We start from the raw sequence: 18,513 nt of genomic DNA, 5'->3' as shown, positions 1-18,513 counted from the left end.
GTCCCGGCTTTAATATTAAGCAGCTGCATTAGTCCGTATAAAATTTCTTTCCAAGCTTCGCTGTTATATATTATTGGTGGACTCGATTTGTTTCTGAGGGTCGTCAATATTGAAAGATGAAGTTTCATTGACATCACTTTGTTTGACCATCCATCTTGCGGACTGTGAACTTGACGTTTTCTTTTGCTTGTAAAGCTCATATGTGGTAGCTTGGGAATCAACTTTGTTCTTATCATCAGAGCTCTCAAGAACTGATATTTGGATAGAAAAATTTAAAAATAAAGAACTGTTCTAACTTTCATTCATAGAATAGCAGACAAGCGTTTGACATTATATGAATCGTTCTTTCGTATAAGCTAAACAGAGGGGCATATTCATTGAAAGTTCAGTGGAAATACATCACAAGTGGGAAAATAAGAGGCAAAAGTATACTTCTATAATCTGTTACAAAATATAAAATTAACGACGCCAACTAATTTATTTATAAAATACCATTTCAGGGTTTTCAAAACTTTTTTTTCTATACACATACCTATATACTAGGAAAAATTTTTTTTCGCGTCCTACTCTCTGTTAGAAAAACTTATTATGATCCCAAAGTTATCAAATAATTTTAAAAATGACATTTTAGTTAATAATAACTAGTAATAAAAGTGCAATAAAAGTGAGCGCACTAATTCTCAGAGCAGCACTACTTTGTAATATATACATCGAACAGTCAATTTGAGCTGAGTCATATACTTAATATATACTTAAGCTCCCAAGCCAAATTATTTGGTTAACGATTAATTAATAGTCTAAAAGTTTTCTTTTTTTTTAATGTTCTGCGCTTTTATTATATAAATGTCTGATGTCTAGGTAACTGATTTAATTATTTTAAAAGTTCTAGTTCGTGGCATAATAGGAACTGATATAAAAATAGTTATTTAATAGTAAAATTTTCCAAATGAAATCACTTTAAGACAATTTTTGCTTACCAGTATTAAAGAATTGAAACAATAAAGGCCCCTGAGAGCTGAACATTTGGTGATCACGTTTTTCCAAAAGTCCCATTTTGGGGTCAGTATCCGTAATTGTAAGAGCTCTGCCTTATTTTTTATTTTTATTTTTTTATTTATTTTTGCACATAGTGTTTTGGCATTGATATGAGTTTTCATTTCTATGCAATCAGTATTTATAGCAGGATGATTAAGCATCTAGATTATTTCAAAAACCTCTCAAAGATAATATGTCGCTCTTGGAACTAAATTTCTTTGCTTCGGATAACATTGAAGAAAATAAATGTTAAAAATGACAGCAGCAAATTATTCCTAGAAAATTTTGAGGAATCAATTAATTGCAACACAAAGTTTTCTCCTTTCTTTAATTTTCATTGTTTAGATGTAGAATGTTTCTCGCTCTTTTCTGCTTGCTGAATTGTTTATATCATTCACAAAGAATTTTTTCAAATTTTAAAGCATTATTAACTAATTATAATTTCGAAATAGAAACATAGATTAATATTTTGCTCAACTGCATTACTTTTATGAAGAACATTGTAAAATATATGCTTTACAAAAATTAAATCCGATTTCGTTTGAATTAAATCAAACTTTCTATTTAACAATATATATATATATATATATATGTATATATATATATATATATATATATATATATATATATATATATATATATATATATATATATATATATATATATATATATATATATATATATATATATATATATATATATATATATATATATATATATATATATATAAGTAACCAATCTAAAGTAAGAAATAGTTTGAAAACGAAACAAAACAGTTTCGAAATCGCAACAAAATTTATTACCTATTCAAACTAAAACCAAAAAAGAATTTCATAGATTTTCAGGTCACGAGGAATCATTATTAGACAAATGTCTGCATTTCCTTCACAGAAAAAATCCCTTTCTTTGAATCCCTGCCTGAGGGTGACCCTTGAAAAAGTCTTCAGGCCGGATTCTTTTTTTAAATATTTTTTTTGGTTTAATTTTATTTATTTTTTATTTTTTATTTTATTTATTTTTTTTTTTTTTTTGATTTTCCTATTAACTTGTTTTTAATACTTTTGTATATATATGTATAATTAAAGTTAAATTTTATTTAACACACAAATTTCCTCTTTTTTAACTTTGCTAATATTTTTGGAAAAGTAGCAAATTTTAAAATAAAATTTACTATAGCAATATTTGAAAATTTTAAGAAGTTTGAAATACATAACAATTTGTGAGTCAATGCGAAATAAACCTTATTTATTCAAAACATATCGAAATTAAATTTGTCTAGTCTAGTTGTGTCTTAAACATCGAATAGAGCTGTTATATTTTTCGACAATCATCTTCAGTAATGTTACTTTTATTTACACGTCTTATGCAATTTATACACTATTTTAGCGTTTAGCGAAGCCTTTTTTACCTCAAAATTCAGACATTTTCATTTTTTATTCATATAGCTACTTTTGCAATACTTTTATTATAAGACTTAACTTAAAATATATATATAAAATGTAACAACAATAAAAAAATAAAAATCTTTTTTTTTCAAGCATTATGTGAATCCAAACAAGAAATCCAGCTAAATTTCCTTCATGCATTTTATTTCATATAATACAGCAGAACCCTTTGAATTTATAACTTTATTTATATTTGCAACATAAAGTATATGGTATTCCTGAATTATTGCGGATACATTGCTCTAACGAGAATCAAGGTTTCTTTCGTTTTTGACAAGGTGGGGGACAGCAATAATGCCATTGTGCCGTTATATACCCGTGCTTCATGTAATCTATATCGTTCGAAAAAAATCAAAATAATTTTTTAAAGCATTTTTACTAAAAAACTATGAGAGAATTCACTGTTTGGTTAGGATTCAATTTCAACATACACATAAGATTTAACTTTTAAACATTTTAATTAATCAACATGAAAATGGAAGGAATTAAATTATCCCGTTTCATAGCACAACAGAACACACACAAGCACTAAAAAAGAAATTTAAAAAAATCGGAGGCATGCATTTGACATGAAATAATATTTTATATCAGCGACAATTTTTAATATCTTTTGCACGCCTATACAATTTGCAAATTTCAATAAATATGTGTCAAGATAGTAAAAGAAAATTTAAATGATCATTAATGAATGATTCGAACTCTTTTCATATTTTTCCTTATTTAATTTTGAGAATTCATTTTCTTATCTTCTCTAATGAGAGATTTAAGGTTCTTAATACCTTCTCTACAATGCGCTGAATAGAAATACTTAGTTCTATAGATTTATATCATATATGAATTTTTAATCATTAGCCAAATAAATTAGCAATCTTGTTTTAATTATTTAATTAATTTGTTTTTCTTGTTAATCTTGTTTTTAATTTTATGCTTGCAAACCTGTGCATTTTCCTATTTCTACATTTCATCTAGCTTGCTTCCTCCCCATAAGTGAATCTTGTTTCAACAATGAAAGTACATCTATTAATAATTGGGTAAAAATTATTTGACTTCGGCACTCTTTTTATGGTAGCAAAAACCATTTTTTGTTAATGAGCATTTAATTTACTTTGGAACTCAGTGTTTAAATTTGATCAAGATAATACTCCTTTTGTATCGATATATTTCTCATATTGTGCATTGTAGCTTTGTTATTGCCCCTGTTATGTGCCAATAGAAATGTTCTAATAGAATTCTTTAACATTATTTCTTTGGTTACCAAATATCAATAACTAGTATAAAATTTTATCATCCTATTGCTGAAATAACACGGTGATTTCTTTTTCTAATTTATTAAAATTTGGAAATTGTTTCAAAAAGCCTAATTTACTCGATACTGTTTAAATTAGATTATTGATTGAAATGAACGATGGGCTCTTCACATGCAAATATTTCAGGAGAAAAGTCACATAGTTTCTTGGAAAAATCTAAAAATTAATCGTAACTTTAATTGGGTACTTAAAGTTAAGAAATAAAAGAAAATATTACAATTTTTGTCCATGCCTTATCAATCTCTTGATGATAACGGAGAAAATATACTATAAATAGTTCGAAAACTACGGAAATATTCCTTCCAATTATTTGAAGAGCTGAACTTAGTATATAATAAACTCTCCGTATGTTATTTGATAATAAAATATTCTGCATAAAAATCTTCACATATCCATGTGTTGCTGGTGATGAAAACATTTTCAGTTCCTGTTTATATACTATTTTTTCCTTCAAAAAGCAACTAAAAAATCTGAAACATAAATATTTATCAATTTATCTAAAGTAAGGAAACTAGGTTTCCTTAAAATATTTTAACTTGTCAAAAAGAGTGTTTAACTGAAGAAGTTGACTTTGCATATAAAGTCTTCAATATCTTTTAGAGTACGATTTTCGTGATATAAATAACGAGGATCGACACATGATGCTCTTGTTGCATTTTATATTTACATTTTCAAAAAATTCAACTACGATTTAATTTTTGAATAAAAAAAACGACTTCTGTTTTGCAATGAGAAAAATAAGTTTCTTTAAATAGTACCACCATCACCAAAAACTATTTAGATCAGGAATTTTATCTTTTATTTTTTTTCTTTCTGGTTTATTGGTTTGTTTCTCCTTCTCTCACTTTTCCTTTAAATCCATAGTATTTTTCTAACCATTTGTCTATTTTTTCGTTTAGAAAACATTTGTTTTCAATATTAATGTTTTATGAGAATAGAGATAAAATTATCATTCTATAAATACTGAATAAAATTATTTGTTTCCTAAATCTGTGTAATCAATGTAAAATAAAAAAAATACAACATTTTTGTTCATTTAACGGAAGCAAAACTTAGGTTATACTCTTCTTATTGATTAAGAAGTTTGGGAATTTTATTGCATTACTGAAATTTCAAAGGATATTTATGTTTGCTTATTTTATTGTATGTCTGTATAGTAATTATAAAGAAATAAAAAAAGAATGCCCAATACTCTCCAAATATGCATTTAAAAAAAGAAAAGAAAATATACAAGGACATTATTTACATCAACAGGTGCAACTGAAAATTTTTTTCTTTAATAAATGAAATGACCTTAACACTAACATTTAGAATATAAGTAATTTATACATTTCATTTAATAAAAAAAAAATTACAACCAAGGAAATATCAAGCATTAGAGAGTGTCGCTTTATAAGAGGACCACGAAGCACGTGTTTCCATTAATAAACAAGATTTAATGGAAAAAAAATTATAGCCCATATTCCGAAACATTATAGATGATGAAATTTTATTCATGATTCCGCATAGCTCAAAAGCATCAACCGTTGCATTTCGTGAGTCACAATTTTTACTTCAGGTAATTTACAGAAAGAATGTCAGTCTAAAACTATTATCATGTTAAAAAAGGCGAAAGTGAAATTTTGTTTTAGAATTACTGACAAAATAAATAAAGAAAATTATTTTTTTATCATAAAGTTAATATTTGCAAAAGCACCTAACTGATCTATTAAAAAAATAAAGTTTGTTTGAATTGCTGTACAACTATAGAAAAATCATTCAAAATTGTGTTTGAATTTAATTTGGAAAAATTTATAAAAAATTAAGCGGAGATTCATAAATGGAAAAAAATCAATCATTCTAAAAATTGTTAAATACAAATTATTTTAAATTTTAAAAGAGGAGTAAAAACTGTTTTTGTGCGATACTATGCTCCGAAGTTAAGGTGTGGAAAGTTAAAATTTTCAATTAATTTTTAATTCCGCTAAATTTAAATTGAAATTTTGAAATTTTTTTTTATTGTGAGCTCCTTTTACTCTAAAAATAATACCGTGCCAAATTTGGTAGCTTTAAATCGAAGGGTTTGCATAGTAAATTGTTGGATTATTATTTTTATCAAACACTAATGTATACGATTTTTGCATAGTGCAATACAGAAAGCATGGGAAGCTAAATTAATTCTTATGTGAATCAATATGTTATCATAAAAAAAAGATTAAAAATGTGATTAAAAAATTTCACATGCTGCTTTTAGATTTAAAAGTTTAAAAAAAAAAAAAAAAAAGAGGGGAAAGGGGGAATCGAAAATGAGCAACAGATTGTGACATTTTAGGTAACGTATAAAAGTAAGTGAGATGAAAAAAAAAAAAAAAAAAAGTGCTGTTATCACAAACGAAATAGTAAAGCGAGCAACTTTAAATAATTTTTTAACTCACTGCAAGTTTTAGATTGAAGGTAAGGAGAGGCATAAAAATGGAAAGTAAAAAAACAGCCTTTTTTTTTTTTTTTTTTTTCCATCGCTCCACTCATAGAAAATTGCTTTATGCTTCCGAAAAGAATCATTGCGTAAATCACTGTCTATATTTTACCCTGGATTCTCTAAATATTTTAGGCAAGAACCGGGCGTCTGAGTTTCCGTTTGTGACAGCCTAGGTCACGTAGAATCCTGTGTACCGATCTATCAGGGTTATTTCATTCCTTTGCCATGTATTTAGAGACAAAGCGGAAATCTGACTCACACGGGGAATTGTGACTGCGCACGGGAAAGGCAAGATGAAGTAGCTCCGTTTCCTAAGTGTATATGCATGGGGTGGGAGAACCCCCAAGAGCCACATAATGCTACTAACATGCTCTTTCTCAACAATCATAGCGCATGACAACTGCGGTTTTGGCTAATCCTATTCACTGGTTCCCCTTTTCCCGAAGCCAAACAGTCGATTTTCTTCTGCGGTTTTTATTCGTAGCGCCGCTACGTGTCCATATATTTTTCAAACACTGACAATTTAAAAGTGTCCGTAATGTTGGTGTCGTAGAGCGGAACAAGGAAAAGAAAACATTTGGGAATTGAACGCGAAATCAAATATTCAGAAGCCAGGCTGAATCATGGGTGTCAAAAAGCATTTTCCACGTTTGTTTTCCATTTGCCAAAGAGAAAACGGATTTATTTTATTCGTTTCTTTTATTCGATTGGATTTCTTTCCCATTATGGTTAGCCAACAAGAAAAGAAAAAAAAAATGAAAATATTTTTCTTTGCTTCAGAAAAAGATACATCTTTTTCTGATAAATTTTTAACTAAACAATGCACAATGCGTAATTTTAAAATGGGATACTTTAACTAAAGCTGCTTGCTACAGGTGGAGGCGCAAATATGAATTTTAGGGCTTTAGAAACTTCTATTTCAAGTATTTCTACTTATTTTTTTTGATTACGATAAGCAAAACAATAATAAAAAAACACATCAGAAATCTATTTTGATTAAATATTCCTTAAATAAATTGTTGTGATTAATAAATGCCTGTTTTTTTTTTTTTTTTTTTTTTTTTCAGTTTGTTACATTTGTGATTATATTTGGGGTAGGAAATGAGCCTTAGACCCGTAGATGGGGGGGGGAGGGGAGAAGAAAGATATTTTTGAGGTTGAAATGGGTACTCGAAAACAGAAAGTTTTAAAAACTTTGTTTTAAAGCTATCATCGCTATTTTATGTATTTCTTTTGCCTAATATTTTGAATTAAATTTTACGAATCAATGAAATGCCCGTATGTACTGGAATCAAAGCAATCAAAATGTATTTCGTTTGTAAAAAAATGCGATACATTTGGTATTACATTTCACACTGTTTTTTTAAAAGAAAAAAAATCCTTGGATAAATTTTGGTGCTTTCCAAAATTGGAAAAAAAGAAACCCTCGAATAATCAAATGTTTTAAAATTTTTCCTGGCTTTTATCCCATCCATCAAATATAGATAGCGACTACTCAAAGTGGTATTACATGGCGAGATACATTTTCTATAATTACGCATAGTAAAAGAGTCCGAAAATATAATCCTGTCGCTTTTAAAAGTAATAGACATGTTTGAATAATTTAATTCTTATCAATGTTTATTGATGTAATAAAAATAAGTATTTACAACAAAAGCCGTTTAATTTTATGGGAATTGCCTATATATGTCATGGGTGAGGAAATATGATCTCCATAATCCACAGAAAATGAGATCTCTAGTGTCCTCCTACTTACACTTCAAGAATCACTTATACCACAATTTATTATTTTAAAGAAATTAGCATAATCCACAAATAACTAAGTAAGTATATGTTTTAATGAATTTTTTTCTGTAAAATTGCAAGGGCGCTACTTTTCTCTTAGATTTTATAGATGAAATAAAATGTAAAAGTTGAACAACACTTTAGGAACTTATCTTATCGCTCATATATGTATTTGACAGGAAGTTGTAAACATATATATTTTTGAAAGAATAGGGGAAAGAGAAATTTTTCAAATGCTGACGTTTCAAAATATTCCGATGGTGTTCAAAAAGAATGATTTAACCCACTTTTCATTATAAAACAATCTTTATTGCAAAATAAGTTCTTTGAAAAATTGGTTTGCCTCGATTCATCAATTATATATATGCTATTTATATCGATAAACAGATTCATTTCAGTGTTTTCAATACATTCTCCTATTTTATGTAGCGGATACAAAATAAGATATGCATTGATATTGAAGGATTCAAAAATAATGATCCTGCGACGCAGAAGTTGAAAATTCTTCGTGGAACTCGGCAGAAAAATAAAAATAAAAGTTTAGTTTATTATTATTTAATTAATATGCTTTCTTAAAATAAATATCAAAAGCACTATAAGCTGAATCAATATCATCAATTTCATCTTAAAAATTTCACATTTTCAGTTCCAAGTACTCTTTATTTAATCTAAAATCTTGCCTGGCAATAGAATTGGATCAATCATTAACGTAAATAACTTATTCGACAATACATTTTATTGAAAAGAATTTTATTTCATTTTAAAAAGCTTATGTTGTTAAAAGTATTTGCCAAAAACTCTTTTTTTGAGTGACAGGTAAGTTGAAATATAGCATTTTGTTTAAATAGATTTCTTTTTCTTGTATTTTTAGTTAGTATAGTTATAATGATATCCGTATTAAAGTACTTTTGTTTCGACCGTAATCCAATTAATTTTGGCCCTAGTGAATTTAACATGACGATTCTGGAATGGAATCAAACTCTGCTATCCAGGTTTTGCCATAAAGAATGTTTTAATGTATTAAAAATAAATTGTATGATTTTAGAACGAAGCATTAATTCTGAAACGAAAGATTATCATGTTACTCTGAAATAAGGGGTCTTCGGGATTTCAAGTAGCTTCGAGTTGGACTTTTAAATTTTAAGTAACTAAATCTGAAATTTATTTGACATTGCATTGTATAGGATGACGATGATTATTATAAATAAATTTTAACAATCTATTACGAAACCAAATAATCATCTGAAAACAATGAGGTAAAATCGATGATCTACGAATCAATCAAGTTTATCCGCTTTTTTGTTGGTACAATACAACTCAGAACAATTTATCAATGTTTCCAGACTTCCCGTTAGTAATCATAACATTTCCGTTCTCTCTGTTCGACTTCCACGGACACAATATTGTCTTACTAATCCACCAAAGACTCGCTTTTGTGCGAAGAAATCCGCACAAAGAAGAATTGCTTTTCCATCTTTGCTGTTCGGACACTTTTCGTTTTTTTCTTTCTGCCCATCTGATTATATTCTTTCAGTAGTTATCGGAAGAAAGAACGAAATGGAGAAGAAAAATATGAAAAAGGGTGGGGGGGGGGAGAGAGAGAAAGGACGGACGAACAAAACGATAGTGCTTTTACTCCCACACTGCTGTAATGAAGAATAAAAAAGGACTATATTGTCATCATAGGGCATTGCTTCTCGTCTCTTTCATATAGAATTAACCTTATTATATACTTCTTTTCTTTACGCAAACGGAATCTTCTGTGTGAAACTAATTAGCTGGATTGTTTAATTTATAAGTTTTCAGATTGAATTTGATGCTCTAATTTTGGAAAAGGAATTTCAATATATAAATATGTTTTAAAATGCTGATTAAACACAGGTTTTAATGAATAATTCTGTCATCATTTGATATAAGGGCCGACTCTTTATTTTTGTTTTCGCATTAAACAGCTCTTTATTAGTATCCACCGCAGCCGTCTGCAACGCTTGGAGAAGTTAAAAATATCTTCTTTCTTTTGGGCTGAGTCATTATCTATCTCAAATGCCAAACTCTGTTTTGTCTGCAACAACTGATTTGTTTTAATGTTTAAATTGACTAATTTATTGGCTTATGAATAAAGCTCAATATGAATAAAAGTTTATTATGGGATTGTAAACTTCGCATTTTATTTGCATTTCTTTTTATGTCGGATTGTAGCAAAAGTTGGTAAGCTGAAGTCTAGAATTTTTATTGTTTTATATTCAAATCGAATGTAGTGATTAGTTTAGATTTGAGTGTTTATAAACATTATAGATGTAGAAAATCCCACTGCAAGAAAACTTAACATTTAATATTACTATATATTTATATCTAAAATGTATTGCAAATTGCAGTTTTTTTCTGAGATTTTCTACTACAACTTTCATTAATTAATCTATAGCAATCATATCTAAAAACTGTATTGATAAAATGTATAAAATGTATTGAATTCTCTTGGCAACAGCGCAGTTAAAACAACTTGCTGTTTATCTGAAACGAAGCAAAAAAGTTTCATTATTTTTTTTTTTTCCTGTTTTTAGGTTTTTATATACACTCCATTAATTACTAAGCTGATTGACTCTTGATTCTGTAAAAAATTTCAAAAGACATAAATCTTATAGCATTCCGTTACTGACTGAAAATGTTTTATAGAGCAAAAAATGGTTCCTTGAAGTTGTCAGGTGTTTCAATTTGTTTAGGCTATTAACTATTCACCTGATTGAAACCTACCATTCCATTCTTTCCATTTATTTATTTTTATTTTTGAAGCAATCTTGGACTACATTTGCCCGAATTTTGAGAAATTAAACATCTTTCAGCACTATTTTTTTCAGAAATTAAGAAGTGATGAAGAACAAATGACAAAAAGTTCATGATCGTCCCAATAATTTTTTTCGTTGAAGTTTATTTCTTAACATTATTTGCAAATTTCTTTTAGAATAGCAATTTTTGATCAATAAAGCTTTCAAAATTGTATTTTATAACCTTTTAAAAATGTATTTTTAAAAGCATGTTTATAAAACTTCTTTGAACATCCAAATTTCTTCCTAACGTTGTGTAAATTAATAAGCAAAATGCTTCAATTATAAATTGAGCAAGTTTAAGGAAGCAAATGTTTAAATTATAAGAATGAAGTTTCAGTCTTTCAGTGATACCAATAGAGTAGCATTTTTGGTAACTTGGCAATAATAGTTTTCGGTGAAATTTCGAAGTTAATAATACAATACCTTAGAAATTACTATTCATTCATAGTTAATGCCTGATTACTTTTGTTAATAAGCAAAGTGTAGTTTTCAATTTAATGCGCAAGGTAATGCGTGGTTTTTATAATAAAATATAGATGAAATTGGCTTTTGTTATTATTTATCGGAAAAATTGCAGAGTTCTTGAAAATTAAAATTACTAATATTAAATAAGGTTACACTTCTCTTATGATTAAAAAAATCTTTATCCGAGATAAAAAAAAAATGCAAATGCTTCAATTTTTTTTTTTTTTTTTTTTTACAAAAAATGTGTAAATTGATGTAAGTGAGTATAATAGATATATGAAATATAATTACACCTTTTATTATCTTTTTAACTTTTAATTAAAATTAATTAATTAAAAAGCATTAATTCTCAAATTAAAATCTCATTACTAAAACATCTTTTTGAATCAGAATTATAATAGATAAATATTTTCATTAATCAAATATTTAATTATTCAAAATGAATTTTAAAAAGACAATAAAATTAGTTATGTACACGGGAATTACTATATAATTTAGGGTTAAAAGCCAAATTTAATTTTAATGGATTTCTCCTTTAAACTATTGATGCATCAACTATTTTTAACAGTGAAAAAATTTAATTTGTTAAAATATACACTTTTGGCAGCAGATAAAAATAACAATATTCTCAATTATTTTAAATGAGGGTTCGAAGCAAACAACAATATTGATTATACTAATTAAATGATACTTGACTGAATGAAAAAAAAAAAAAAGCAATTCTCAAGGAAAAAAAATTAGAAAGCTGTTGGTATTGCAATAATACTGAATATAACTTTTTGATTTTAAATATCCAATTTTAATTTGTAATTAGTGATATAAAAAATAATAATGTTGTTTAATTAAAACTCAACATAAAAATAATAGATAAGGCTATTTTTTAAATTAGTATTTGTACAATCATCCAATTTTTCTACAGAATACTTTTCTTAAATTTGATTTTAACATTATTTTAGCCAAATTAAGTCTTTGCCTATTGTAAAGGAAAAGGCAGGATTTCATTTGAAAGTCGTTTTTATTTCATGGATTAGAAAAATAATTACATCCCAAGAAATAGCTGGAATCCTTATTTACTTTTAGGAACAAAAAAGCTCCTCTCAGCAGCAAAAAGCTATTCGAAGACAACAAGATCACTTATTGAAGCAACAAGAACAAGCACGACAACAACAAAAATTGCAAGAACAACAGGCAAGAGAATACAATGTGAGTATCTAGATAGAAGATATATTTAAAGTATATTAGTATTTCCTTTTTTTTTTCACATTAACTAATTACTTTTTAAATGTTAATTTTATGCAAAAGCTCTCTTTCAAAATGAAACATTTTATAGAAGATTGGAATCAGAAGTTTTTCTTTTTATATTGGATAAATAGGCTCTTTTTCTAAATCTGTAAATTAAGGGTATTGCAATATGAAGTATTAAGGGTATATCAATAATTTTAGTTGAATATCATGGAAATTAAAGTAGTTAGATCTAATTATTACAAAATTATTAATAAATTGGTATTAGCTCTTTAGCATCCTTTGCATTATATACTTTAGGAAAATTAAGTTTATTATGTATGTGTTAACCTTCAATTAAATTTCTAGTTCGGCATGCCATTACGCATTGAATGAAGACGGAATTAATGAAAAGATTGATAAGGAATTTTATTTATTTTGCATGTAAAGGTTGGTTCAACAAGAAAGAGTGAAATAATATATTATAAAGATTTTTTTCTTTAAAAAAAACGGATGATGGGACAGATAGGCTCAAATAGTGAGCCTTGAATTAAGGATGCTATTTTATAAGGTGTGAGGAAGTTAAAACATTAGAAAAGAAAAATATAGTCAAGAAGTTAAAAAAAAAATCAAAGCAAAGAGAAAGATAAGTTTAGAAATTGTGATTCGTTTAAAAGAGCTCAATGAATTGTATGTATTATGGCACTTCAACTCCTTTATGATTCACTTACTACATCCTTAATCCCTGTCCTAATTTTTTAGTTAAAAATGCTTAAGCCGAAAATTTTTTAAAATTTAATTATTTTATAACATTTTGCATTTAATTCTACTTCTAATTAATTAACATTTGCTATACAAATATCTTATTCCATAAAAATGGAATCAGCCATGCCAAGTTATCTTAAAAAATAGAGTTTTCTAAAATTGAGCCAAATTTAACCACTATTGAGCCAAATTTAATCACTTCACTCATGCATCAGTTTATCGCATTTTTAACATATAAACTGAAATTAAATCAGTCATGGATGTTATAAGCCACAGATATTATTGATGTGAAATCCTTATACATCTCATGGATTCTTAGTTGAATCAAAACGACCTGCGTTCCCAAAACAGAATGATTAGAACAAAATCTAATTAGACAATAATGAAAACTAAGCTATCATTTTAAAATGTATTGAAATAATAAGTTCGTGAAAGTCGAGGAACTTATTTTGATTCATATATCTGTAAATTTTTTTTATTAGCAATATAGTTTTAGTTTTAAACCTGTTTTTAAATAATTAAAGATATCCAAATCTAACTTTCATAAGAATAAGAATGTAAATCTTTTTTAAATTTATATCATTCGTGACTCTATTTCAAAATGTTTTCGTAAACCACATTAAAGTTACAAAATGAAACAAGCGAATGAAGCATTATTAAAAGGCAATTTCAAATAAATTTAATGTAAAACATTTTTTAATGATTTCAATAAAATGCGCCCAACTGAAATTATTTCCTTAGTTATTATTTTGTACTAATACTTAAAAATTTTAATTTCAGCACTTTCTATCCAGTTCACCTCGATGATAAACATGTTTACAAATATTTCTAATAAAATTTGTAGATATGTTTCTCTATTAATGAGTCTTTTTGTCAAAATAAGAGAATTCACCTAAGCAGTGAGAAAGGAAAGAAGGGGGGGGGACAATTTCAGACAGAAACATAGATTTTTTCCCCTTCCGAAAGCTGTTAATCGTGCTAGTAGAGGTGTGAGTGTTTTCTTTTTATACGATTGTAAACGCTTTTCTGTTATCCCCCTTCAGAGTCGATTGAATGGCGATTATGGCGGTGCCTCAGGGAAGGGATTGCCTGGGACTCCCCGGGGACTTATGTTTCTCCCTGTCTTCGAAGGGGGTCTTCCTCAAGTCTCGACTCCACTGACCACTACCTCGGGGATACTGCCGCCTCATTTCCCTAATCACCTCAACACATCGAGTAGTCCCTCAAGACAGTTATCACCCGTCAACTCAAACTCACAGAACAATAATGCTCCCCCAACTGCACTCACGGTAAGTTACTTTCGCAACATAGTGTTTTCTTTCGATTTCTTTTTTAAAGATTGATAAATGTAGAAAAGATTAAAAAAAATTTTTAAAAAAAAACCCTACAGCATTATTAAATGTAATCACAATTTTTGAAAGTAAGACCCGAAAAATCAATCCTAAGACTTGATTATAGAAGGTGTGACCACTTAAGTTGACAGCATGTAGGAAATGGTCCATATCTGAACACAAGGATAATTTTTGAACACGCGAACAAATTTTTATAGGCGAAAATGATACGCGTATTGCAGTATTGAAAATGCTCACATTTTTATATGCACTTGCAGTATTGAAATGTGATGATTGTCTGTTTCTATTATCTCCATAAATTTATTAGTATCCTATACTCTTTGGAATAATATTTAATAATTTATGAGTAAAATTAATAACTGAGTAAACGAGTAAAATGCTTTCATTTCCATTATGTTTAAAAACATTTAAGATATATTTTTAATATAATATTCCAATATACTACCATTTAAATTATATAGAGAAGACTGTTGACTATACTTAAACCATCAATAAATTTATAAATCAACATTTAAAAAAAATAACGTGCTGTTTACTTGTTGTATCTAAAAAAATTATCACTGTCTTTAATGTAATTAAGGCCCAAATGTATTCAAGCTCTTTATATATATTAGAAGCATTGGAAATTTGAAATAGAAGATTTGAAATTTAAAATCCTTTTATTTAATTTTTTTTTTTTTTTTTTGTCTCTTCGTCTGTTAGTTTGCTTCTGCTTTGTATATCCTAAACACATTTAGCATGACTGTGATCTTAATGGATCCATACTTTAGCTACTGTAAACTCCGCAGCTTGACTTGTTTAAACATCCCGAGTCAGAGTGTTCGATGTCTTGAGTATTCAAAACCAACTTTCATCATTCAAAGGAACGTATATGTTTAAATGATTCGTCTACATTAAAATAATATAAACAATCTTATAAAATAGAAGTTCCTTTCAAGTACCTGATATTCATCTATTGTTTACAAATTTCTTATGCTGAAAATTATTATTTAAAGAAAACTGAATTTTCATTATTATTCTGGGTTAATTTTTATTATTTTAGCTATAATTTTTATAAGCTTCCTGAACACAAATCTCAACCAATTTTTGAAAACTGAAATTCGAGACAATGTTTTAGGTGTCTGAAAACCAAACGTAGAACATTTCTATATAATTTCGGAACTATCTTGCCAATTTTATGTCTTAGTCACTTATACGTCTTGATGACTTCTTTGGAAACTTCACATGAAAATATGTTTCATATTTGAAGAGCACCAACTAAACACTTTACTGAAATCTTTCAAAAAATAAATGCAAAATTAATCGAGAGTACCTCTTACGTATCTAGAATCTATCATTGGCATTTATGGTTATTTAGCAAAATACTTTTGAGAAAAGACTTACAATTATTCCTAATTAAAAATAGAGCAAGTTAGGCCATTACTTTACAAAAGAAGCAATTTACATATACGTTTGTTATTTCACATTCTAGAAAGGCTAAGTGCTTTAATTCGGAGATATAAGTTATGCATTAGAAAAAATTGTTGAAGTCTAAATTCACTTTCATTAACTGAAACTTTTTAAGAGTTATTTCTTGTCGTTAAATCTCTTTTATGTTAATTTTGATAAAGCTTATACAATATTTTAAGTAAATGGAAGAAAAGAGAAATAGAATAAACAACAGAGGAAAGAGACTTAAAAAAAAAAAATCTTGCAGACGAAAGTTTAACTAAGCGTAACTGAAGATTCATAGGTTTTTTCTATATAATTTCAGGAAAGGTGACCTCTCTTGCATCGCTTAAGAAAATATTATCTTCTTTTTTCTCACAGCGCTTACGTTTTTGTATATTTCTAACTATAATGTTTTACGTTTCAACAAGATGGTGGTCATAACTTCATACTCATACTGGAGTCTAATTACATTTTTTTTTTAAATTGCTAACATCATTTTGGAAAAGATATGTTGTTTCACAACTTCAGCTACAAAATAGACTAGACGAAACTATTGCTTATTTCTTTACACATTCCTATTAATTTTTCATTCTTTCAACAAAGCTTCCTACATCAAAACTCAGAACTTCCTAAATAAAAATATTCTTTCCCTAGTACACAGACCAACCGTTTCCAAAACCAACCTTTAATTCTGCTCCGAGAGAATCAATTTTAGGGTAGATGGAAACAATTCCCCGGTTTCATTTTTAAAGAGCCCGACCAATATCTAAAAGAGAAACAATCCTTTTGGTCGGAAAGCAACTCCCTCGTAGATTTTGAGCCGACAATGGTTGTCGGAAGCGAAACCCCTCCCAGCTATTTCAGCACTTACCAGAATTGAAGATTCCAAATCAACTTGTTATACTTTCTGATCGGCAAGAGTGGAATGGAATCTCTCTTTATTTAATAGCGGGTTCTGCCTCGGGCACTCCGCTTAGTCCCTTAACAATGTCTTGCAAACTGAAGGGGGTCAATATTGGACGGTGCAATGCGCTGAAGTGCCGCTTTGTAAAGGAGGAGATGTAATTAGAAGAGAGGTAACTTGCCCGAGAGTTTGCTTTGATTTCTCTTGGCATTCTTGAGTAAGTAAACTGTCCGCTTCAAGGAAGTTCTACCCGAACAAAGAGCTGCCTTTCGATCATTTATTAAAGGATTAATTTGTGCAGGAAAACTTGACCTCGTCCAAAGCAAACAGCGAGGACTTTTATTGAGTGCGTCTGCTGGAAATGTTCATTCAAATGCATTCATCTCGCTTGGGCAACGCTAGCGAAAATCGTTGTATTGAGCACGCCGTAACCCCAGAGTCATAAGGGGATGGAGAGATGAATTTTATTTGTGGTTGGAGAGCTGCGACCATCTTCACAGTAATGAATGACAAACGTTGAATCAATCCTTTGAGAGAACGGGGTACTCTTTTATATTAATTGTTAATCAAATTAACAGCTAGCTTATGCTTTTAAGTAGCCTCATGCATACCACCCGTGGGTAGAATAAGTGTTCACGAAAGTGGCTATTGCACGAAATTCCAGGAATATTTTCTCATTTATTAGAAAGGTAGAAGGAACGAGAACTGGAATTAATTTCAGCGAATAAATACTGAATTAGATGTTAGATTTGGAAATGGAAAACTGATTAATTACATTGGATATATATATATATATATATATATATATATATATATATATATATATATACACATATACATATATATGATGTGTGTGTGTGTAATAATATTTTAAAATTTTTTAAATTTAATTTAAACTTAATTAATTTCCTAATACTTAGTTCAATTCAGCACATATCAACTTCATTCTAAAATATTCTCTTATTTCCTGATCCCATTCCCCATTCCACTTTTTGTTTTTAATTAATGTAACATGAGTTCTAAAATTGCTGAATCGGCTAATAGCCGACAATTTCTCACACTCTGAGTGAAGGGATAAAATACTGCTGACTTAAACAAATTCTTTTAAAAGATCCCTATGATTCCCTTACCTGTGATTGACACGTGTTGGAAATCTCTATTAAAATCTCACAGTATATATTCACAGGAATAAAATTTTCATTAGCTTTTCCTCATTTCGTTTTGTGTCGTTCTTTGTTGTGCTCGTCGCTTCTGCTTGTACATAATTCGTGCCTCCCGGGATGCAATAAAGAGAACTTAAAAATTCAAAGTGTCTTCTTCTCTGTCTTCGGTCACGACTCTGCTTTAGAAATTATGCTTACATGTATATATATATATATATATATATATATATATATATATATATATATATATATATATATATATATATATATATATATATATATATATATATATATATATATATGATAATAATACATATTAGAAATTATAGCAATATATTAAATATTATATTAATAATA

The 18,513-nt window shown here is 28.1% G+C and overlaps 1 protein-coding gene across 1 annotated transcript in view; it reads left to right on the top strand.

Moving 5' to 3' along the window:
* The window catches only part of LOC129959806 (transcription factor Sox-5-like), a 90,759-nt gene that overhangs the window by 25,794 nt on the left and 46,452 nt on the right, over positions 1-18,513 (top strand). Inside the window, exons 3-4 of the mRNA XM_056072697.1 lie at positions 12,401-12,523; positions 14,350-14,595. Of these exons, the coding sequence (XP_055928672.1) occupies positions 12,401-12,523; positions 14,350-14,595 (369 nt within the window). The remainder of the gene's footprint in view (positions 1-12,400; positions 12,524-14,349; positions 14,596-18,513) is intronic.

The sequence above is a fragment of the Argiope bruennichi genome, chromosome X2 (assembly GCF_947563725.1).
Source record: "Argiope bruennichi chromosome X2, qqArgBrue1.1, whole genome shotgun sequence".
NCBI classification, from domain to species: Eukaryota; Metazoa; Arthropoda; class Arachnida; order Araneae; family Araneidae; genus Argiope; species Argiope bruennichi.
The sequence above is the reverse complement of the archived record's forward strand: the minus strand, read 5'-3'. Positions and strand labels throughout refer to the sequence as shown.